Source organism: Solanum pennellii, chromosome 2 (genome assembly GCF_001406875.1).
Source record: "Solanum pennellii chromosome 2, SPENNV200".
NCBI lineage: Eukaryota > Viridiplantae > Streptophyta > Magnoliopsida > Solanales > Solanaceae > Solanum > Solanum pennellii.
In genome coordinates this window covers 13263091-13286830 of record NC_028638.1, presented here as the reverse complement: position 1 = coordinate 13286830, position 23740 = coordinate 13263091, and the positions used below count along the sequence as shown (strand labels likewise).

Genomic DNA, 23740 nt, shown 5'->3' with positions numbered 1-23740 from the left:
GAAAAGTCCGAGCAATTTAGTATCAAATCATTAAGTCTTCGATATATTCTTATCTTCTAACATTATATTAGTGTCTCAGCAATTTTGGCCAAGTCTACAGTAACTTCAGCACTTTTTCCAACCAGTGCTCTTTTGTGTCTGCTCAGCAAACTGTTCCCTTCTTTTCTTTCTTTATCAATGGTCACTTCGGCCAGTGGCACTGCATATTTTTCCGTCTACTGCTCTAGTAGCACCACGTGTCTTTCTAGTGACCGCTCTAGAGCCTCTCCCAACCACTTTGACTTCCAGAGACATTGAATTTCTTTTCCTGTGATCGTTCAGTTTCAAAATGCCTCTTTCAGGTACTTCAGACAGCGCTATGCAGCTTTCCGGTGATTGTTCTCTTGCAAGAGAGGGGCCATTAATTTTTCGGCAAGTTCCCCAACATGTTTTTTAACATTATTTACTTCATGTGTTCTCAGATTATAAACAAACTGGATTTGGTTCTCCCACTTTATTTTGGTGAAAAGGTATTTCTTTTATTGTGAAGGTCAGAATATTAAGTGTAGACGTTTAGAAAGAATGACTAATGTTCTTGCATAAGATATCATCCCACACTAGACAAATATCATGTCTTGTTTCTAACACCTATAAATAAATGTGTCTTGTATTCATTAAGTCTTTGATAAGTTTCTTCCCTTCTCTTATCTTCTCACATCCTTCTTCAGATACTTAAGATTCGCATAGATACAATGGGTGATGCTGGGTAAAGTGAAGGAAGCTTAGCAAAGTTGGACCCATAGAAGGGGGAAGAGAAGCTCGAGGGTATGAGGTGTTTCCCCTTCAGGAATCATGTGGGTCATTTGTAAGGAGAGGAATAGGAGGGCATTTAAAGGGGTGGAACTAGATTTTGTAAAAATGCATAGTGTTTTGTCTCTAGTTTCTTTTTGGTGTACCTATGCAATCCCTATTTGTATAGAGGTTTGGATCTCTCTTTTTGAGAACCATATTTCGACGTAGGTTCTCTTCTTTTGGTATATGGCTCGCATACGGGGTTTCCCTCAATTGCTAGTAAAATTATTTTACCTTGTCAAACAAAACAAAAACTTAAAATTCACTTTCTTTAATAATGCAAACCAACAGTAAAACTAAAAGCTTCCTTCTGCAAAGTAATAAAAAAAATAGAAGATGGACGAAAAACAAAACTGGGCCACCTTCACTATGGTTCACTGACTTAAGATATCTAGGAGAGTAAAGTTTTCAATACTTGGGAATTAAAATTCAAAAACCCGTGAAGAAAAACATTCCAACTCTATAGTTGATCGATAAAGATTGCTTTTGATAAAATTGAAATTAACACTTAGACATCATTTTTTAAAACTCAATAAGGTTAACTTCCCCAACTGAATTATCATCTGTTGTTCCTTCCAATAACAGGAAGCTGCTATCGAAATGCCTCTTATTGGAAAAAATAACTAATAGATGTTTTTAAAGCAGAACCACTACGACTGTGAAAGGAAAAAGGCTTTCTTGATCCGACTTCTAAGAGGCTGCATCATGCTCAGCCGGCTTATATTGTACCACCGAACTTCTATACACTCACATTGATGATGATATTCCTCTTGGGACATTAATTTAAAAAGGAAGTTCAAAAAGTGCATCATGTTCGTCTAAAAAGAAATCTGTTGTCACTGTCTGTTTAAAAAGTGTTACTACAAAGCAGTATGTTTATCTAAAACTTTTTAGATGTTAGAAAGATGGTTGAAATTCTCAACCATACTTGGCAAATGGATTATAGATTGGTATCTATGGTCTCATGCTGTAAAAATAAGTACTCCCTCTGTCCCTTACTTTTTGTCATTGTTGGACTAGAAATGGAGTATAAGAAAGAAAGGTTTTCTGAGATTTGTGGTCTAAAACAAGCCAGACATTTACATGGCTATAAATCATCACATAATGAATAAAATGGAAATTCCTAAGATAAAATATTCTAAACATAAAAAGGGGCATTCTTCTTAGATAGACTAAAACAGGAACTCACGAAGTGTGCCGCATATATAGCGGAGACAGGGAGTATATGAAACTACTTGATCTAATATTTACCATATAAAGTCTCGCATGCCGAAATAGGCATACAGTAAGAGCTGAAATCTACTACTCCCTCCGTCTCATTTTATGTGGCGATGTGTGACTAGGAACATAATAAAGACTTTGAAACTTGTGGTTTGAAACAAGTCATTGACATTTGTGCAACTGTAAATCCTCTCATAAAGCATAAAATGAAATTGTTTAGTTAAAATGTTTCTATATACACAAAGGTGTCATTCTTTTCGGGGGAGACTAAAAAGGAAAGTGTGCTACATAATTTGGGACATAGGGAGTAATATTGTATGTTCAGAGCAATGGAAACACCTGAGCATCTAATAATGGAAAACAATAGGAAACCAACCTTATCCAACCACAGCTAGCAGGATACAACACACCTATATCACCTCCCCCCACTTTTCTCCCAACAGCAATCTCATAAGTAGCATCCAAGTTATAAGTACAACACAAAGAGAACCTAGCATAATCAAAGAATTCAAAAGATCTGCGATCTCTAGTAATTTGACATTAAATTAAACCTGTAGCTACTGCAGAATATCCTCTTCTTCCCCCCAATAAGAACGCTGAGAGTTTTTCTCAGTTGTTCTTACATGTTTTTAGCCTAGAACAAAAGCCTTTCCATTCTTTACATGGTTGCCCACATTCAATCAAAATCATCAAGGAGGGAAGAAAACAAACAGAAAATGACATGTGCCTCAAGTGCACAGGTATCAAGATCTCGAAAGCCTGAAAGTCAGGTGCAAATATATTCAACCACAACATCAGTTTCTAAAAGGATTAAGTAAAGGGCTCATCACCTCCTGTTCCAACTTGAACAAGTGACGGTTAAAGTGTTGTTGCAACCTTTCATTGGCATAATTAATGCAGAACTGCTCAAAGCTGTTCCTCTGGGAAGGAAATCAAAGTCAGCATAATCAGAGATAAAAGTAAGATGAATTAACCAAGCATTATAAACATAATACCTCGAATGATTCAAAACCATAAATATCAAGAATGCTGATAGATCTTCCGGTTCGACGTTTGCCTACTGCAAGTGACTTGTTTATTTGTTCAACGAGCCAGTCAAACAGACAAGAATAAATAGATTTTGCCAATGCATCTCTTGTGTCAGTAGCCTAACAAATGGGCAGAAAGATCAATTGTTAAAGGACTTCTTAAATGGTCCATTCGGTCAAATGCAGCTAACAGGCTTTCAGCAGGCCATATAATGGATGATTACCTGAGATAGTGTTAGCTTTTGGACAATATCATCATTTCTTACTCTCATTTTTCGAGTTGATAAAGCTAGTTTTAGCTCTTCCACACCACACCCGATTAAAGTTGAAACAGTTGCTAGGCCTACAGAATTAGACATCAAATAATAACATCAAAGAGCCAACAATAAAAGCATGATACCATTGTAGTTTCTTGGAAAACTAGACAGTTGTAACTGATTAAGGATTAGAAGACTCTCCCAACATACTTTAGATTGATATACAAAATAATCACCAGCATCTTAATCTCAAATTAGTTGAAGTTAGCTACATGAAACTTCTATAGCCATTCTACTCTAATTATATCACTAATTGTTAGGCATATCCTACTTAAGTTAAAGGTCGTGTTTATGTATTATGCCTAAAGGATCATGAAATTTGTGATTTATTAATGCGGCACCTTAGATATTCCAATACCTTGTTTATGAACTATGGTTTTTTTCATTTAGTAAGATTGTACAAGAGTTGGGGAAGTTTGATAGTTTTCACAAATTGTGGGGCTTTTATGTTAAGGAGGAAAAATACACCTTAAAAAATCCAAATTGCACGTCCAAACCAAACGGGCCCTAAATATGTCACAAGTTTGTATTGCTCGTGTATATCCTTTTGTTGAGTTACAGGTCCCACATAGGTATAAAGTTATACCCTAAGGATTGATACCAGTAATGTATATCCACTTTTTTTGATCAATTTTTTCCACACGATATTGGAAGCAACTATCGGTAAGCCCATCTGCGTACTCATAAGTCAGCATTCAAATTAAAATTGAGTTATATAATACTCAATATCTGGTGTAAAAGGCATCTTAAGGGTGTTATAAGGGGATGGGCAATTCCACAAACAGCCTTAAGGTTTGGTTAATACTCACATTCTTTCTTTCCTATTTTATCATTGTGTTATATTATAAACTAATCGGAATTGATTCCATGAGATTATAGATCATTGAGCTTTCCTCTATAATATATATCAATTTATTATGATGATGATTCATAATCTGATAATTTTGAAGCTAGTTGTCAAGCTATTGCAATCATCCTCTTTTATCTGAACTTGGAACTGGATGCGCTCTGCAAATGACTATAAATAGAAGTTGAAAACTAGTGTCTTATGTGAGTTGAGGAAGGCAATACTAAATAATGCCTTAAGGATTCTAAAATTGTTATGCGAAGACTAAAAGTTGGTCTAGTATCACACGATCACATTACATCCAAACAGCATGTTTATGTGACTTTGCTTTATCAAATTTTTTACTTCTTATCTGTCCCGTAGTTAACTACATATTTTCACTTGAGTCAACCAAAGTATTACAAATCAAAAAGGGGAAAGGAAGGTGTCCAAGTGAGAATAAGAGTGACAGGAGGAAACAATCCCTAAAGGCATTACCCAAAAGGAAAAAACTACCGCTTACTAGGAATCGGAAAGGCTGCAAATAGCTGAAGTGATTATCTTTTTACTTTCCAAATTACCTTCATCCACAACTGGCTCAGCATGGTTTTCATTATCGACGGCTGTAAAAGAGATATTTCCAAGCCATAAAACTGCAGCTAGCATCGAAAAAACACTTTCTTGATCCTCCTTGCTGATATGGACAACATCGAGTGCTTCCTAAAACAACACTTAGCTTCTCATAAGTTTTAAGGAAACAAACAAGATCAAAAGTCAATTGACTAGAAGATAAAAGGTGAATCATTTTTTCATGGAATAAGGATCAAACATGACTTTGGCGACTGGAAGAATATTACCATTACAATACGAAATTGTTCTGCATCATCAACCCCAGAAATTGAGTGGCAATTGCTTTGCCTCAAATAGTTATACTCACTCACATCCTTCAAATTTAATTTTTCTGCAGATGACGCACAAAGAGAGATGAAATAACACCTAAGGTGTCTGACAAATATAGTAATAACTTGTAACTTCAAAAAAAGTACTCAGATTTAAGTTTCTATTAGGCATAGTACCGAAACCACTATAAATATAGCACATACTATCATTCAACCCAAGTTCCATTTTTGTTGAGTTGTACCTGCTTTGTACATGCAATTCTCGTCCAAAAGCTTTCATATATTGATATTAAGCTGCATTTGCATGTGCTAATGTGCATTGTAACTAAGGCGAACTATCTTCTTCTGAAGATAATTCACATGTAGTTAACAGTTTCAATGACATGTACTATAAACAATGGAAGTGTCAACCAAAACTATGGAGCAAACATACAGAAAAAATGTATTGAGAGATCATACAATGAAAATCTCACGCTCGTATGTGTTTATCAGTTCATACCTTTGAGAGCTCCTGGAGCTCCTGCACAGAGCTGATAAAATATATGATATGACCTTTCTCCCTCGCTACATTGAACCACTCTTGACTGTTCCATAAAACATATTCATTAAGAGTATATTATAAAAAAAATAAAAATTGCTGTTGATCAAGGCAACTCAAAGGGAAAAAGTACCTTTTCAAGTAGAACTGTGAAGATCGAGAAACAATGCCAGCAGTCAAAGGAAAAGTAAAAATACATGTCAGCCACTTGATTTGATTTTAGTACAAAAATTTCATTTCAATGAAGTCATACAGATTCCTGTCTTACATGTTTGAATATTAGCCCCAGATATTTTTCCAGTCTCACTAAAGTGAATCTCAATAAGCTTCCCCTGTCAATAAATAGTCAGCAATTTCTCAAAGACTCGGCAAACATCTTGAGAAATGGTTACAAAGTAAAAATTCAGTTCTGGTTATAGGAAAACTACTTACAAATCGACTTGAGTTGTCATTTCTTAAAGTTTTAGCATTGCCAAAGGCTTCTAAAATCGGATTTGTTTTCAGAATCTCATCCTCTATTCCACTACCACCTCCAAGGGCAGCCAAGTATTGCATTGCAATCTTTGCTGTTTCAGTTTTGCCAGCTCCGCTTTCCCCACTGGGTATGAGAACAAACCAAGGACTATTTTAGGATAGAGATTATATAAGATAACTTAATGCAATCAATTAGTACTCACGAATTTCTTGAAAGTCAAAAAATTTCACAAGCATTATAGGAAGTCAAAGAGGATCTATGCAATAAGCAAGAAGTACTGTAGATATAACTACTAGTCAGAGTCTACACAAAAGAACGTATATTAGTCTAACTCCAGCTAGCAGGAAATAAGCACAATAGAAAAGACCAATCAGCCTAACTAATAAAAATACATGCCTTCATGTAAGCCACCAAGTGAGAATAACAAATTACCAAATTAATCATCCACTTTCCACTTCGAGTTTATCAAAAGTGATCTCTGATGTGCTGGCATTTGACAGCACGTTTGATTCTTTTAGTTCTGAATAATTGTGAGTACTTGAGCAAAATGGTGTCTTTTAATAGTGTTTCTACTGTGTTGAACAGGATTAGCCAAGACAAGAAGGTAAAATGAAGCAAAGTGTTGCTAAAGGAAAGCTCCAGCGGGCTATTAGACCTGTGATGAGCTACCGGGGGTAGCCGTCACATTTGCAGAGAAAATGCCAAGTTTCTGAAGTTTTCTGACAGCAAGGACGACAAACCATCAGGCCTATCACAGGCCGTCAGACCAAGCGGCACACATGCAGAGTTGAACCACCTTCTGAAGTTAAAGCGGGGTGTATCTGTGGACCATCAGATCTCCAACGAGCCATCAGGCTCGACGTCACAGTTGTAGGGTTAAGGAACTCTCTGAAGATCATACGAAGCTAAGGCGACGGCCCGTCGCATCAGACGCAGCATCAGACGAGCCTCGAGCCTTCTTCTTTCTGTTTTTAAAGTTAAAATTTCCTAGAACTATAAATAGTATCTTTAGGATTTTATTTTATGATCTTTGTTTTAGCGAAGAAGACAATAACGCTTGAACGGAGTTTGAACGAGAATTACATTGATTAATTGAATCAAAGTGTTGATTTAACTCTCGTAAGTAATTACTTCTTGAATGAATGCAATTATATTGCTTGTTTCATTAATCATGAGTGGCTACACCCCACAGCCAAGGGTTGTGGAATCCATGACGACTGACCTAAAAATAGGGTTTTTACGAAATAAATCTGAGTTGTATTTGTAAACCTTATTAACTCTTTCATCTTAATTGACTTTTAACGGTTGCAAACATTAAAACCTGCCTTAAAGTTCATTTTGTTTGAGTAAAAAGGCTAAAACTTGGGAAAAGAAGTTAAAAATAAGAATTCAAGAATTTGGACTCGTCTAGTGGTTAATATTGTAGCAAGATTAACCAACTTGAGTATTTATCTGTTGAAATGAATGGAACACTTTTAGTTCAAAAGAATAAAAGTGATCTGCATTAAATGCGGTTAGAAATAATTTAAGTGTCACATAAGTTTGATTAACTAATATACTAACAACGCAAGATGAAGTTCTGTAACTAACCCGAAAATGGTCAAACAGTCTTGGTGAACACAATCTTGGTTAATTCTCTCTAGTTGATTCTAAATTAAGAGGTATTGTTCATTGTTACTTGTTAAACAGTGAATCTTAAACCAAAACCCAAAATTCTCATATTTCCCATTTTGTTCTTAGTTTTCGCTTTATTCGCAGTGGGATTCGACCCCAACCTAGTTGGATTCTATATTTGACGAAGATTGTTTTATACTTCTTAATTGAGGTGTAATTTTTGGCGTATCAATCTCCTTCGTATTATTTCTTTTTTTTTCTTAAAAAGAAAAACCTTTGTGATATTATTTGTGCCGAAGTGCATATAATATGTAATGAAACAGTAATAGTAAGAAAAGAAAAAAGGGGGAGGGAGGTACAATTTGAAGTTCCTCCAGAAAATTCAGAAAAATATAGGACTCAGTAGGTAACTTCTCATTAAAACCAATCAAAAAGGAAGTTTAGACAATCCAGGCCTTAAAAACAACCTTTACTTCCTCATTGAAAAGTTATCTTTATCTCTAACCAAATGTACGGAAACATGCATTGTAAAACTGACTTATTTTGATGAGACATACATTTAAAAATAGGACCTGATTACCCCACTATTATTTCCTGCATTTATCCAAACCTTTAAATATTTTGGCAGCATAAGACCATCAATCTGCTGTTGTTCACAGTATAGTAAAACATAGCTAACATTTCCCTCCCCTTTGATAGGGAAAAGACAACAGTCGCAGAGATTGCCAACTTCTATATTTATGTCATAGCTGAATTGGGAAACTGATTTAGGGTTTGTCAGCATAAAGATTAAATGAGACTATGTAGAGGGACACGTGTATATGTATAGAGCAGCCAGCATTTAAAGGAAGGATCACACGAATTGTGATTGTACGGTGCAGAATTAAAATGGGAAGTCATGATCTACGGCTAAGGATTAGCATCAGCTAACTAAATACCTTAACAGACTAGAGATGGAAAGTTATACGAATTCTGGTAAATATCTTAACCATCAAGCATCTTCTCTCTAATGTCTAGTTTCTCTCTCCATCTCTTCTTACCTTCTTCTTCCTAATTTTTTCAGGGAAATTACAGAGGAACTGAAGCTTGTAATGGAGTATTAAGAGAATTATCCTCTTCATTTTCATCATTCAAATGTGGTTACATTGTACCGCCGAATTCACAATCAATAAAATTCCATTTCTGTCCTATTCCTTGATTGCAATTTACACACATTGCAAGTATATCACAATTGGTACCAAAGCATAATCCTGGCCTTAAAAGATAACAATTACAGAGACAAGGTCTAAATCACTGGAGGATAACATGAAGAAACTCGAGTCGCAATTGCAGAATCACATGGCAGAAATAGGAAAAAATCTGAAGCCATAGATGTAAAGATTGATAATCCGGGAAGAAAGCTTGACATCATGATGGAAAAACTTTGCCGGTGCAGAATGGCATCTTGGGTAGTTGTTATGGTCCATTGCAAAGTCCCACATTGGTACAACAAAGTGTTAATGTGGGGTATTATTACCCTGGGCTCTCCTACCATAATAGCTAGCTTATGGGGTGTGGTTTTCCCTGTTATACAATGGTATCAGAGCCAACCCACCGCTCTTTGTACCCATTGTGCCTTGGATGATGATGCCGGTATGGCAGTGTTTATCCGGGGCTAGTAATGTCTAGCGCACAGCCATCAAGGACGACAGAAACGGAGCATGGTGGGGTATTTATAGCGCTGGGCTCTCCAACCTTACTAGTTAGCTTTTGGGGTGTGGTTCTCCCTGGTTATAACACTATGACATATCCTTGCTTTTTCTTAATCACCCAGAAATCCCCGAGCCCAATGACCCATAGTTTAAATTAAGGTGGCCGTCTAACTTTCTCCAATTAAATACCAAGCTTTTGTCGGTGGCAAGGTTGAAACCCATAACATGTGCCTAATCCACATATCACGTGTTGCGCTCTTACACTTTGAAATTGTGTTATTTGGAAAATGGCATATATTTCTAAAAGCTTCCCCCACTGTCAATTCCGGCCTTAACCTAAACCTTCCCTAGAAAACAAGTTCACTTTGCTTTGGCATCAACTGCTGACACCCTAAATCAAAAGGCATACACCAAATCTGTTGCCCATTGAAATGTGAAAAACAATTTAGCATTTTCCTCCCTCTCATTACTTGAAAAAATAACAATGTCATGGATTTTCTTCCTTCTAAGATTATGTCCTTTATACTACTTGTAATTAAACTTAGTAGTGTACTTTCTGGATTCTCATCTAACTAATCATATCTGGTAATAAGGAGATGGGCTCCCCTATTTGTTTTGTTCCTTGAACCAGCTATTATAAAGGACAACATTTTAGAAAGTTTTTATATGCATGTTCATACGATAGCTTGAATCAGATTAGTCTCAGTGGGAGCAAGAAAAACAATAAGCATGTAAAATGATTCAACATTTCAAGCTAGTAGATTCATATTTATGGATCTGCTTTCAATGTGATTCTATTCTTTTGATAACGTCAATGTGGTTCTATACTTATCTAATTTCATGTGGATTAACAAGACATTTGAGTCAGTTGAGATAATTTCCCCAAAAAATATGTACTTTTGACCTTTCAACTATGCTCTAGGCACAGTTTTCTAGGTAAAGCTCATGGGACCCTTCTGGCCCTAAGCTATCCACTTTCCGGTGGACTTCCTCCACCGGATCTCAAACATCACATTTTTATTTAAAAATCAAATTCTTTCTTTAGATGGCCGACAGAATCTACTTCCGACTGGGGTGGAAGTCTTACGACTTGACAAAATCATATACCTCTTCTGAAATACAGTTTGAATGGGTTGAGGATGCAAGATTATACATGCGTAGGATGACTTTGAGCAGGGCTGCTTTGATCTGGTTGTGTAAAAGGTTTAAAGAGGCCTCAGATATTAAAGGGAAATCATTTAAAACTTGGAGATGCAGAGATAAGACTATCCATATTTATTGCACTTTGAAGTTCTATAAATTTGGGAGGTTCCTTTCTGTTATTACAGTTAATGGAGAGGAGAGGCTGTAATTATCTTGCCGGAAAATGCATTTAATGAAGGGTGGACCACTTTAATGTATAAAATTGAAACTTTCATTAATGGTGCCAAACAGTCACAAGAATAAAATGCAGATGCGGGGGAAACAAGTACAAAGGGGAGAAAGGGAAGGGGAGTTACAAGGATGCAATTCTTAGGAACAGATGGACTGCAGAGCATTCTTCTCAAGCCATGGAGAGGAACAACAAGGAAGGAACAGAACCACTGAAAAGAACTCTCCTGGGAAGCTTCCCCGATTGTGATGAGATTCCCTCTAGAAATGAGATTCGGAAATGGGTTCATCAAACATGGAAAGGCATCTTCAACATCCAAGTATTCGATATGAATGGAATCCAGTTTCTTTTCGAATTTCAATCAAGAAGGGATGCTGAAAGTGTCCTAGCAGGAAGATGGAAGAGAAACAACCACTACATGAAGCTGGAATGGTGGTCCCCTACGGCAGGCGCTATTCCAATGCAAAAGAGCTTTGATTGGTTTTGGGTTCGTATCCTAGGGCTACCACTCCATTTATGGTCGGAAGAAGTGATGAAAGACATCGGAGATCAATGCGGCGGGTGGCTAGAGACAGAAAAGGAGACTCAACTTCGAAACCATTTAAGATGGGCTCGGATTAGAGTCAAAGGGCCTCTAAAAGAAATACCAACAGTCGTTGAGGTTAATGATGGAGATCTCACTTTTGCACTGCCGGTGTGGTGTGAAGCTCCGGCGAGATACAGACCTAGCAGTGATGAAGTTTGTGAGAATCGAGGAAGGAGGCAGCAGGAAGTTCGAGGTGACAGGAGCATGATGGAGACCCCTCAGGCAAGGAACTGCAACGACAGATAATGAGATAGAAATACCCAATGAGTTGAAAAGGAAGACGATCACGTGATTCTTTCAGAAGAGCACGTGGTTGCTTTAATTCAAAAATTGGGCCCAGTTATTATTAAAGAACAGTTGGGCCTTTTAGGTCACCCAGAAAGTGATAAAAGGTCTGGAATTAATGAAGCCCAGAATTATTTAAACACGTCTAATAATTTTAAGGTTTAGGCCTTTGTTGACAAAATTTGCTTGTGAGAGACCAAACAGCCACCAAGCCTGCAATTGACTAAGATAGAGATGGGAATGAGCTCAGAATCTTCCTCTCCTGAAGCCTTGGAGTTTGTCGAAGAGAGAATGGAGTCCCGGTTGAGAGAGAGAACATGCAGATGCTTGTCCTCGAAGAAAATGGAGGGGGGGAATTTTTCTTCAGTTCCGATAGGGAAGAAGAGAACATGGAGGAGAATGAAGTAGGCGAGCTAATGAATTATGAAGAACCTTCTCCTCTCCAAATAAACGATTCTCTCTCGGAACAAGAAATTGAAGATAGAGCTTCTCTTTGGGTCCAAGCAAATCTCCTCCAACTGAGCCAACTGTTTGGGGCGGCCTTCGAAGGATGTGATAAAGTGGCCTTTGATCTCTTTCTAAGAATTGATCGAAAAAGGGGGGAATTAAAAGAAAAGGAGACATCTGTGGTGTCCAGTGGCAAGAGATCCATACCAAAAGAGATCAAGAATCTGGAATTTCATGTTAAATTTAAAGGGGGAGAGCCTAGAAACAGAGGGAGAACAATATCCGCCAATAATCAATGAATCTGAAAATTCTCAGCTGGAATGTGAGGGAGGTAAACAGTGAAGGGAAAAGGGGGTTAGTACGAAGAGCAATGCAACAATGGAGGGCAGATATTTATGTGTTAGTAGAGACTAAGTTAACTGAATGAGACACAAGTGTATAGCCAATAATGGCAAAATAGGTGGATGGGGAAATGTCACTTAAATGCAATTGGTAGAAGTGGAGGGATAGTTGTGATGTGGGATAAGAGATACTGTAGAGGGGAAGTGGTTGTAGATGCAAATTAAAGCCTGACTGTCAAGTTTGAAGGCATCAAGCAGGTGCTTACCTGGTTCCTTAGTGCAGTATATGCTTCCTGTGATACTGTTGCTAGGAGAGAACTATGGCAAGAATTGATCAACATCAAGGAGGCTTGCAATGGACCGTGGGTGTCTTGTGGTGACTTCAATGTCACAAGATACCCGAATGAAAGATCAGAAGGGAACAGAATAACAGGGGCCATGAATGAATTTACAGAGTGGATAAATGAGATGGAATTCATTGACCCTCCACTCTTGAGGGTACCTACACTTGGAGAAGAGGAGATACTCACACATCAGCTTCCAGAATCGACAGATTTTTATATTCATCTCAATGGGATGAATCGTTCACTCAAATCAAACAGAATTTACTGCCCAGATAGTGTTTGACCATAATCCCAATATGCTTGATTGTGGGGACCTAAACTTTAAGAAGACATACTTTAAATTTGAACAATGGTGGATGAGGGTGGACGGTTTTGCTGAGAAGATCAAGGAATGGTGGATGTCCTTCAATGTGACTGGCACAGGATCTTACATTTTGGCCTCTAAATTAAAGATGCTGAAACAGAAGCTGAAAGAATGGAGAGTTACACGCAAAAACAATTGGAAACAGAAGAAAGGGGAAATACTTCAGCAGTTAGCAGACCTAGAAAAGACCCAAGAACTGAGATTGCTTTCAGAGGATGAACTTATTCAAAAGGTTCACCAAGCTATGGAGTTTGAAGAGGTGGCTAAAGAAGAAGAAATAGCCTGGAGACAAAGATCTAGGATACAACCGCTCAAACAAGGTGATTAAAATACAAAATTCACAGGATTGCAACAGCCCACAAAAGGTACAAATCTATTGACACTTTATTGGTGGAGGGGAACTCAATTTCAGATCCAGGAGAGATTAAAAGAGAAATCATAAGTTTCTATAAGAAATTATACGCAGAAACTGAACAATGGAGACCTGATTTCAAGCTGCAAGGACTGAATACTATTAGCGAAGAAGAACGAGATTGGTTACAGAGCCATTTTGAGGAGGCTGAAGTGCTGAACAGCATCAAATCATGTGACAGTGACAAGGCCCCAGGCCCTGATGGCTTCCCCATGAGTTTTTCCCAGAACTTCTGGAAGTCTTGAAAAATGATTTTATGAAGGCAGTCAATCAGTTTCATGGGAGACATGAGTTTGAGATAAGTCTCAAAGTCAGTTATGTGGCCCTTATTCCAAAGAAGCCAGGGGCTGTTGAACTAAGAGACTTCAGACCAATAAGTCTCATTGAAGGTGTTTACAAAGTGTTCGCCAAGCTCCTCGCAGAAAGAATGAAAAAGGTAATTAGCAAGCTAGTCAACAGGCATCAAATGGCCTTCATCCAGGGCAGACAAATTCTAGATGCAGCCCTAGTAGCAAGTGAATGTGTTGATTTAAGTATCAAAAGTAAAACCCCAGGGATCATGTGTAAGCTTGATATTGAGAAGGCTTATGATCATGTGAATTGGAAGTTTCTTCTCAATATCTTGAAACAAATGGGGTTTGGAGAAAAGTGGTTGAAGTGGATAGAATTTTGTGATAAAACTGTTAGGTTCTCTACTTTGGTGAATGGAGAACCTAACGGTTGTTTTCCCTCAGAAAGAGGATTGAGACTTTCCCCTTTCCTTTTCATTTTAGCTACGGAAGGACTAAATAGTATGGTGAGGGTAGCCACTCAAAAGAACTGGCTAAAAGGTTTCAAGGTGGGCAACCAAGCTGGAGAAGATGTACAGATTTGCCATCTCCTCTATGCAGATGATACTATGATTTTTTGTGAGGCAAAGGAAGAGCAGGTATGTTTCATCAGGATAATCCTAATAGTTCTTGAGGAAGTGTCAAGGCTTTCTGTGAATTGGAGGAAGAGTAGTATGTTCCAAGTTAAAGATGTATCTAATATTCAGTGCCTAGCAAATATTTTGAGCTGCAAAGTAGAAAATCTGCCTACTACATACCTTGGGATGCCACTGGGTAACACCCACAAAGAGTTAGAGATATGGGATAGAGTAGTGGAGAAGACAGAAAAAAATTAGCCACCTCAAAGACACAATATCTTTCTTTCGGAGGAAGAATTACATTGATCAATGCAGTCCTGGATGCCCTACCAACTTATGTTATGTCCCTTTTTCCCCTACATGCGAAAGTGGAGAAGAGATTGGATAAATTGAGGAGGAAGTTCCTTTGGTTGGGTAACAAGGATGGAAAATCATCTGGTCAAATGGCGAATTGTACAACTCAGTAAGAAAGCTGTTGGGCTGGGTGTAAAGAACTTGGGGCTGCAAAACACATGTCTTTTATCAAAATGGCTGTGGAGGTTTGGAAAGTAGGACCATGCTCTTTGGAAGGATGTTATCATCAGCAAATAAAATACGGACAGACTGAGCAATGGACAACCAACACTGTGACCAACACTTATGGAGTCTCAGTTTGGAGAACTATCAGAAATTTGTGGCCTAAGTTGTCCGAGAGCATACGTTATAAGGTGGGTGAAGGGACTAGAATTCTATTTTGGAAAGACAAATGGATCGGCCAGAACTCACTCATGGAGGATTTTCCAGATTTATTTTCTCTCTCTTTCTGTGACAATCCTGAAGCATCTTTTGCTGAGACCTGGACTAACCAAGGATGGAATATCATCTTTAGAAGGCTTCTAAATGATGGGAGATTGAGAGTGTGGCCAGCCTGCTGCAAAGGTTGAATGATTTCTCTGGTTTAAATACCAGCTCTGATACAATCAGATGGAGACATGATACGGATGGAAAATTTTCAGTCGGAAGATTGTACAGAAGAAATTTGATCTCACAACCTGGGATTACTCCTGGACCTTGGAAACAAATATGGAAATCTAATATTCCTACCAAGCTTAAGGGTTTCACATGGAAGGTATGTAGAAGAGCATGTCTCACTCAGGAGAAACTGAAAAAGAGAGGTTTTGAGATTGTCTCAAGGTGCTACTTTTGCAAGGAAAAGGAGGAAACAAATAGCCATTTGTTCCTCCATTGTAGAGTGACTTCTCAGGTGCGGCATATGTTTCTTAATCTCAACCAAAAACCATGGGTGATGCCTGAGCATACGGCAGATCTTCTAACCTGCTGGATGAGAAGAGGTGGGAGTAAAAAACAGAAAAAATGGTGGAGCCTAGTCCCTTCTTGCATATGGTGGTCAGTCTGGAAGGAAAGAAACAATAGATGTTTTGAGAATAGCACTAATCCAATGCAGAAAGTAAAAGAAAATTGCATTAATACGTTATATCTTTGGTGTAAAGAGGAGGGTATAGATGAGGTAGAACAACTAATATAATTCTTAGGCTCTCTGTAATTATGATTAATTGCACTGTAATTTTTTTTATGGTTGACAGCATACCCACATTGCTGAGGAATATAACTTTACCTTGCTAAAAAAAAAAAGTTCCCTCCTTGATACAGATGCATGAATGGACCAGTAATTTAGAGCAGTACATGCTAAGCTCGACATCATGGGCTTATGACCCAAGAGGGGGCAATAAAGTAAAGGGACAAATAACATTTACAGAAAAAAAAAAGTTAAAATAGTGTATATTAGTTAGATGAGATTCAGCTCTGAAGATACGAAAATAAATGGATATTAGAAGACAACAAACAAAATGAAAACTATAATGTATTTAACTAGCTGACCTTATAATGATAGACTGATTCACTTCATCTGCAGAAAAAAGAGAACTACATAAGATTTACCATGATTGCCAGGAATGATGTTCAGCCTCAATCATTATTACTGGATATACATAACTTCAGTACCTCGAACCATTTCTCTTATTGCCATATCTGTGATGGCATATACATGTGGGCTCTCAACGGATTTACGTTTATAAGCTTCAATGTACTCGTTGCTATACAATGCGACTTTCTTGAAAGGATTCACAGCAACAAGAACTGGACCAGCTTTTGTCTAAAAGAGGTGAAGAGGATAAGAAATAAAGGCATAAGAATAACAAATCAAGAAAAAGTCAACTACAACTTGATTAGGAAAATTTGAGCATACATAAATCATATCCCTATTGTATCTGTACTGAAGATTGTACAGCACTGATGGCTCATTTAGATAACTCAATTGCATAAGATCATCCACACCATCAAGAATATCAGGATTTGCAGGTATTAAATCATCAGCTTTAACTTTTAAAACCTGCTTTGACCAAGAACAGACAAGGTATGAGATAAAATCATATACTTGAACCTTCACTAAGCATGAAAAGTCTCTTAATTCAAAGAAGAAAGAGATGTGTTTGTAAAACAAACATGGAACAAGAACTTTAAGAAAGTTTGACAGGTAAGATATAGAGCCCTTAGATTAGGAATAAGCGTGGAAGGGACTTGGAATCTGGGGAGGGAGAAAAATGGTGGTACATGGTTGGAGCAGGACCCAGGTAAGGTACACAGAGGCCATGACGAAATGAGAATGAGAGCGGCAGATGCGTGATATAGAATAAGCATACTTCTTTTTGTTTTCTAAGGCATCCCTTCTTTTCAACTTTTTGAACAGATTGACTAGAGAACTGCCGAAACAGTTTGTTTCTTTTACACAGAGCTCTGTAAGCAAAAAGATGAAAAATTCTTAGCGAACTGCCTTACTTTTCCTTCAGACAATGATATGAGAACTTCATTTCCAGATTTCGAAATGAATGTTGTCAGCTCCCAGCTCCCATCAGCTAATTGAAACCATGAATGAAGCTTCTGCAACAAGTCCACGCCAAAAGTTCAAAAACGAAGGTAAGAAAATCATTGAAAGTGGAAATATCTTTGTGCGGTCAAACCAGCATATCATGACTACAAGCCAGTAGAAAAGATCTCATCAACCAACCCAACACATAAAATATGAGGGGGGGAATGGGGGATTATCCTGTTTCAAATCATTGTAAAGGTAATAATTGCACATGTTGAACATTGCTAGTATATGTTGCAACCGAAAACCAACATAAAATTCAGAAGAACTTGAATTCAAACAAGCAAGAAAAAGAATTTGAAGGCTGCCATTGACTATTTTATGCCTAAGAATTTTGCCAAAAGCTGTCCACAGGTGAGATGAACTAGGCCATCTTTTGGCTCAAAGCTATACCAACAAATGATCTTATAAATAATTAGCCATCAGCTGTCTCACAAGATCCAACACTGTAAAGCACTTGTCAAGAACCAATAATATATACTCTCTCCATTTCAAAAAGAGGGGCCTAGTTTGACTTGGCACGGAGTTTAAGAAAAAAAATACTTTTGACTCTTGTGGTCCTAAATTAAAGTTATGTCAAATGTACAAAATTGTCCTTTAATCTTGTGACCTTAAACATGTCACGTGGAAATATGAAATTACAATGTAACCAAAAAAGGAAATAGGTCATTCTTTTTTAAATAGACGGAGTATCTGGATTAACAGAACCCCTATAATTGGTTGCACTCTGTCTAAATTTACAGGTTGAACAGTGAGATGCAAGTTTATCTTAGGTGCAGCACCACAAAATCAATAAACAACCTCTGTGTTTGCAAACTTCATGAATGGTGGTAACTTCTCCTGCTTGTTTCCTCCCCCTCCCTGAAATTCCAGTCTCCAGAGCCACTTCAAAGCTACTTCAGATCACTCAATATCTTTCCAGGCATTGTAACTGTGTTGAAGTATGTGACTAACTCATCCAAAAGCTTTAGTTGTTAAAAAGGGAACGCTTTTATATATTTAATCATGTCTTCAACATGCCCTCTCATGTGTAGTCTTATACTTTTTCATGAGCTAAGAACGGGGAAAAAATTCATAAAAATACGTAGTGGTGAGACTTGAAAACAGGACCTTTGCATGTTGTGGTACCGTGTTGAAACATGTAACTAACTCATTTAAAGGCTTAAAATATTAGGTGGCACTATTATTTATTTTACATCTTCAACAAACTCAAAAAAGGGTAACTTATTTGCTTCATGAAATCCATCCATTTGCATGGCCTTAAAAATTGGGGAAATACCAATGGTATTGGAACTCTGAAGAGGGCATTTAAGCATAGATCTTTTGAAACAGGAGGGAAGGCGAGTTTAGTATAACTATATACTTCTCTAAAAGCATAATCACAAACTTGTACACCAGAAGAAATACTCTACAATCACTCACAATACCAGAAATTACAGAAAAGTTAAAGTCACTGACTTTCCTTTCTGAAAGTTCTGTAGTCCTGTTACGACATTCCCGAAATAATTTGTCCACTACACACATTCTACTGTACTCACAAATTGTATCCTTCAGTGAGCAAGGATCAGACAATATGTATCGCCCCATACCTCTTGGTATGCACATAGACAGACTTTCAAATCATTGAACCTTTCTCAGAAGCAGATGCATATCCCATAATTCACAAGTCAATTACATAATGAGAAACAAAGGGGATAGTCTTCTATGTAAGAACAAAAAATGCAACATGCATTATGTTTGATTCTTCTGCTATTCACGTGATGGAAAATCCATACATCATTCCACAAGAGGAATAGATAACCTCTATGTGCTGAAACTTAAATACTCCCTCCGTTTCAAAAAGAATGTCCCTATTTCCTTTTTAGTTTGTTTCAAAAAGAATGACCCCTTTCCTTTTTTGGCAACACTTTAACTTTAACTTTCCACGTGGCATGTTTAAGACCACAAGATTAAAGGGTATTTTGGTGCATTTGACATAACTTTTATTTAGAACCACAAGATTAAAAAGTCTTCTTTCTTTTCTTAAACTCCGTTCCAAGTCAAACTAGGCCAATCTTTTTTAAACGGAGGGAGTAGATTATTTTCACACTGCGTATAGTACGTTGATCATCTTCTAACTGTAACACGCGAGGAACTCCAGAAAGACATTCCTACTTAAGCCAATGTTTACCAAAAAAATTACCAACAAAAGCAAGCCAGTTTTCAAACTAGTAGCTTAACCATATCCTAATAAAAAGGTTGCAGATATTGGTGGTTTCTGGGTCATCTTGTATGCTCCTCAAGTATTCCACTGCACAACCTTCCCAGCCCACAAGCACAAGTTAATAAGGATCTTGCTCATAGTGGCTGAAGGAGATGGCCTCACACCAAGATTCGTCACTGGTATTTGAATCCGTCATCGTCAGATTGACAGTCTCGTACCTCAAACTCTAGGTCATCACCTTGGGAACAGAAAGGATGGTTGTTGATAAAGCATTCTTCTTTGTTCAGATTATGAAGATTAACATAAGCACCTCTGGGAATTAATTTCAAGCAACCAAATCAGAGATTTTTCAACCTTGGACAGGCAACATATTGGAGAAAAACGTCACCATCCTTGTAAAACTCCATTTCTCAATAAGTCATCCATAGTATGAAACACTACCCTTAGTCAGAAAAAGAATATTTCGCATTGTTCATAAAGATTTCTCCTCCGGATACTTGGGAAAAAACAAGCTCTCTGGAAGTCCCTTCCAAACTATGGAAAAAGTTTCAGACTATAAGCCAACGTACTTGGGGAAAATGCTACCAATCCTTCTACATTTCCATTTCTTTATGGGAGTCATCGATTGTACACTTCCTTCTTTAGGTAAGATAACAATCTGTATATACACCAATTCCACTGTAGGAGAGATTTTCCCCAAAAAGGAGATTCTTTTGGATTAGTTATAAGGGTGAGAATTTATTTGTTAAAACAGCTATAGTAAAATTTACGAGCAAAAAATAAATAAATAACCAGATAAATGTAACTACCAAAAATTTTACTATGATCTCTCTTCATGATTCGAAAAGCAGCTAAAACAACTATCCATCTAAAGCAGAGCACTCAACTCCGAGCAAAATAACGGAACAGAAAAGAGAGACAACACCAACGTTACCAAATGCAAAAAGCGCAAAAAAGCTCTAAGGTTTGTTGGGGCTTTATGCAAAGCGCAAATAAAGCATGGGATTTAATCAAAAAAGGCACGAATGAAGAAAAAGATACAAATACAAGGTAATTGAATTTTTTCAATGATAAGTGGAATATCAGTAGTGTCGCCTCTTCGGGAATTGCTCATTCGCAAAAAGAAGTTTTTATTAGAGCCTTGATGACAGACATCAAAAAGAAAATTAAGGAGGTGAAGCGCTCAACACGTTTTCATACTCGCTTCAGGGCTTAAGTGTGCTTGAAGCGCACCTTTGACAACACTAGACAACACAAGAAGAAGATGATCCAGTGCTAATTTGCAGCCTACATTGCATTAATTATCTCAATATCCTATCAAAATACATCTTTATGAATCGAGAATGATATTATAGCTTCCAGAATTTTATTTACTTTGAAGGTATCATTAGCAATATGTTGACACTCTAGAAAAAATTTTCCAAGATCTTACAGAACAGAACTTACAAACCTACATTGAAATAAAGATAATTTGTTTTAGGTTTTACAATAAAATAGCTTGTCATTTTCCTGAAAGAAATGATACAAGAGTTGTCCTCTCTGCAAAGCTTAAAATCCAATCACAGACAATGAGCCAAGAAGCTACTGATAACTAAAAAGTGGAGGCTAAGAATCAGCTTCCTAAGCTCTCAACCATTCCCAGAAATCACGTCAAGTTGTACAAGCCGAGCAACCATAAGTGACTTTCATTAAGTAGTTTAGCAGATTAAGCCAACAATTTTATAAGCTGAAGGTATTCTTGATGAACCAAATATGATCAAAAAGAGGCTTATCTAAAATTCAATCAAGCAACCAATAGACAAACAGAACATCAAATCAAGAAGTTGAAAACAGATGATACCAACAAACAAGAACGATCCATGAAAAATGATTATCCAATACCTTTTTTGTCACATAAGACGTGGTGTCACTCCATTTCGATTTTACACGAGACGGTGTGAATGCATTAGTGCTCAGATCATCATCACCACTAGACAGGCTTTCCTCAACAGAAAAGTTCAATCTACTGTAAGGGGATTCCTCACTATATCCATCAGCATTACCATTAGTCTCATTCAACAGTTCTCCATTCTTGGAGACAGTATGGGATGCCATTCTATGATTAGCCGCATCGACAGTCTCGGACTTGTTCAAACCAAATGCATATCCGACTGGCAGTGATTTGATGGAGTTTAGTGATGGGGTGCCTTTAACTCTCTGTGCCATTATTCTTAGCAAGTTACTTCAAAGTAAAGCTCTAACAACACAATCAAGATTGTAATAATTGAATCAAAAAGCAAACTTTTTTTTCTTTCTTCTTCTCAAATAAAGTAAATCAAAAGGTCCCAGTGAGCTTATCTGCTTAACCTAATGGAGGGGACCCATAACAATCTAGCTATACACTCAACAAACAACAAATAGTGGTTCCTCACTCATCAATCACACCATACTCACCAACATCAACATCATTTCCGATTTACAGTATCCTAAAATAAATAATTGGGTCCAGAAATCCCAAAAAAAATCGATTTACTATATATCTGTAATCCAAACTCTTCTCTTCAATTTTGCACAACAAACTCCTCAGAAGTGAAGTGCAGTACAAGAAGAGACAGAGCCAAGATCTAGAACTTTGCCCAAAAAATCAAATGGACTACAGAAATTGAAGAAGTCAAGAACATAGAAGAAAGAAAACTCCTCCTCTACGAGAGATGAAGGGAGGAAGGGAATGGGGTGTGTGAAAAGCAAATCTAAGAAAATAGAGAAGGAACAGCTTTTGCTTTACTTCTCTTTCCCTTTTAACTTTTCCTTTTGTGAATGTTTGGTCTTCCACTGTACACAACACAACAAACCATTTTTTTTAAAAAAAAAAAAAAGAAGGCTATGAGGGTAAGGGATAGGGATGGGGGTGGGGTGTGTCACCGTGACTGCCTCCAAAATTCAATTGTTTTTATTTTTTCAACACCAACCATAATGTTTTAATATATACAAATTCAAATGTCACAAGCCTATGAAAATGGCCTTCACTATTTTTTTATTTTTTTTACACCACACACATTAGGTTATTTATTTTATGAGGTCTCTATTTATTTATATATATATCCAAAAGAATATGCTTAATATTTTAACATCCATTTCACTTTAACTTGAACTTAAAAAGCTGTTGCATGGAAGGAAAGGGTGTCAACAATAATATCAATATCATATTAACATATTCGATTTAATTTTATAAATGAAAATAGTGATATATTTATATTATTTTGCGAATGTAAAGATAGTTTTTTTAAAAAAAATATTCAATTTAAACCATGTATATCAAAGTCAATCAAAATTTAAAAAGAACATAAAAAATATTAAGAAAAACATATATAGAAAAATGAAACAAGAATATGTATTCCAAAATGTTATTTACTTTGCAAGTGGTATTACGGACACATAATTATAAATTTTAAATTTTGTTTTTATACCTTTTTTGTTGGTTACTTATTGGGGATAGATTTGAGCTGCATTTTTTAATTTTAAGTTATTTTTTATTTATTTTAAATCATTTTTATATTTGTCAGACACTTTTAAAAGTAAAAATTAATTTAAAAATAAATTTGATTAACTTTTAAGCCAATCAAAACACCCTCTTAGAATTCATTTGGATTAACTTAAAAAATAGTTTTTCAGTCAAAAATAAAAAAATAAATTAAAATGACTTTTAAATAAAAAATAAAAGTAGAAAAATCTATTTTTAATTTTTGACTTATCTTAGAAAATTCTTGAGTTAGGGTGAAATCCGAAGAAAGTAAAATATTTAGAATGTTTGTTGATTTATAAAAAAAATTGAGATTACAAAAAATAAATTTAACAATTAAATTAGTAGCAAATTGAATTTGACCGAAGGAGGATCGGACAAGAGTAAAGTCGATGGAGGGAGGGAGTCAAAGTGTTCTTGAACCCGTTTCAAATCTGAGCTGTTTGGATTAAAATTTACGGTTGAGATTTAAACACGTGTAATGATGGGCGGCAAATGGACTCCCTTCTATTTCAATTCTCTATTTTGCTCTTCATTTTTTATACCTCAAAGAGTAAAATAGAGAATTGACCATCTAACTCATCTCCATATAACTCTCTATTTTATTTTTTGAT

General features: G+C 36.7%; 1 protein-coding gene across 1 annotated transcript in view; it reads right to left on the bottom strand.

The window, feature by feature from the left end:
- The window catches only part of LOC107010986 (myosin-1), a 36827-nt gene extending 14371 nt beyond the window's left edge, over positions 1-22456 (bottom strand). The window contains exons 1-14 of the mRNA XM_015210276.2: positions 21509-22456; positions 17334-17435; positions 16744-16887; positions 16500-16650; positions 16377-16404; positions 6093-6258; positions 5929-5992; positions 5794-5807; positions 5622-5706; positions 5081-5184; positions 4805-4943; positions 3305-3423; positions 3048-3200; positions 2883-2972 (exon numbers count right to left, since the gene is read on the bottom strand). Coding sequence (XP_015065762.1) covers positions 2883-2972; positions 3048-3200; positions 3305-3423; positions 4805-4943; positions 5081-5184; positions 5622-5706; positions 5794-5807; positions 5929-5992; positions 6093-6258; positions 16377-16404; positions 16500-16650; positions 16744-16887; positions 17334-17435; positions 21509-21832 — 1683 coding nt within the window. The 5' untranslated portion in view covers positions 21833-22456. The remainder of the gene's footprint in view (positions 1-2882; positions 2973-3047; positions 3201-3304; positions 3424-4804; positions 4944-5080; positions 5185-5621; positions 5707-5793; positions 5808-5928; positions 5993-6092; positions 6259-16376; positions 16405-16499; positions 16651-16743; positions 16888-17333; positions 17436-21508) is intronic.
- Positions 22457-23740: the final 1284 nt, after the last annotated feature.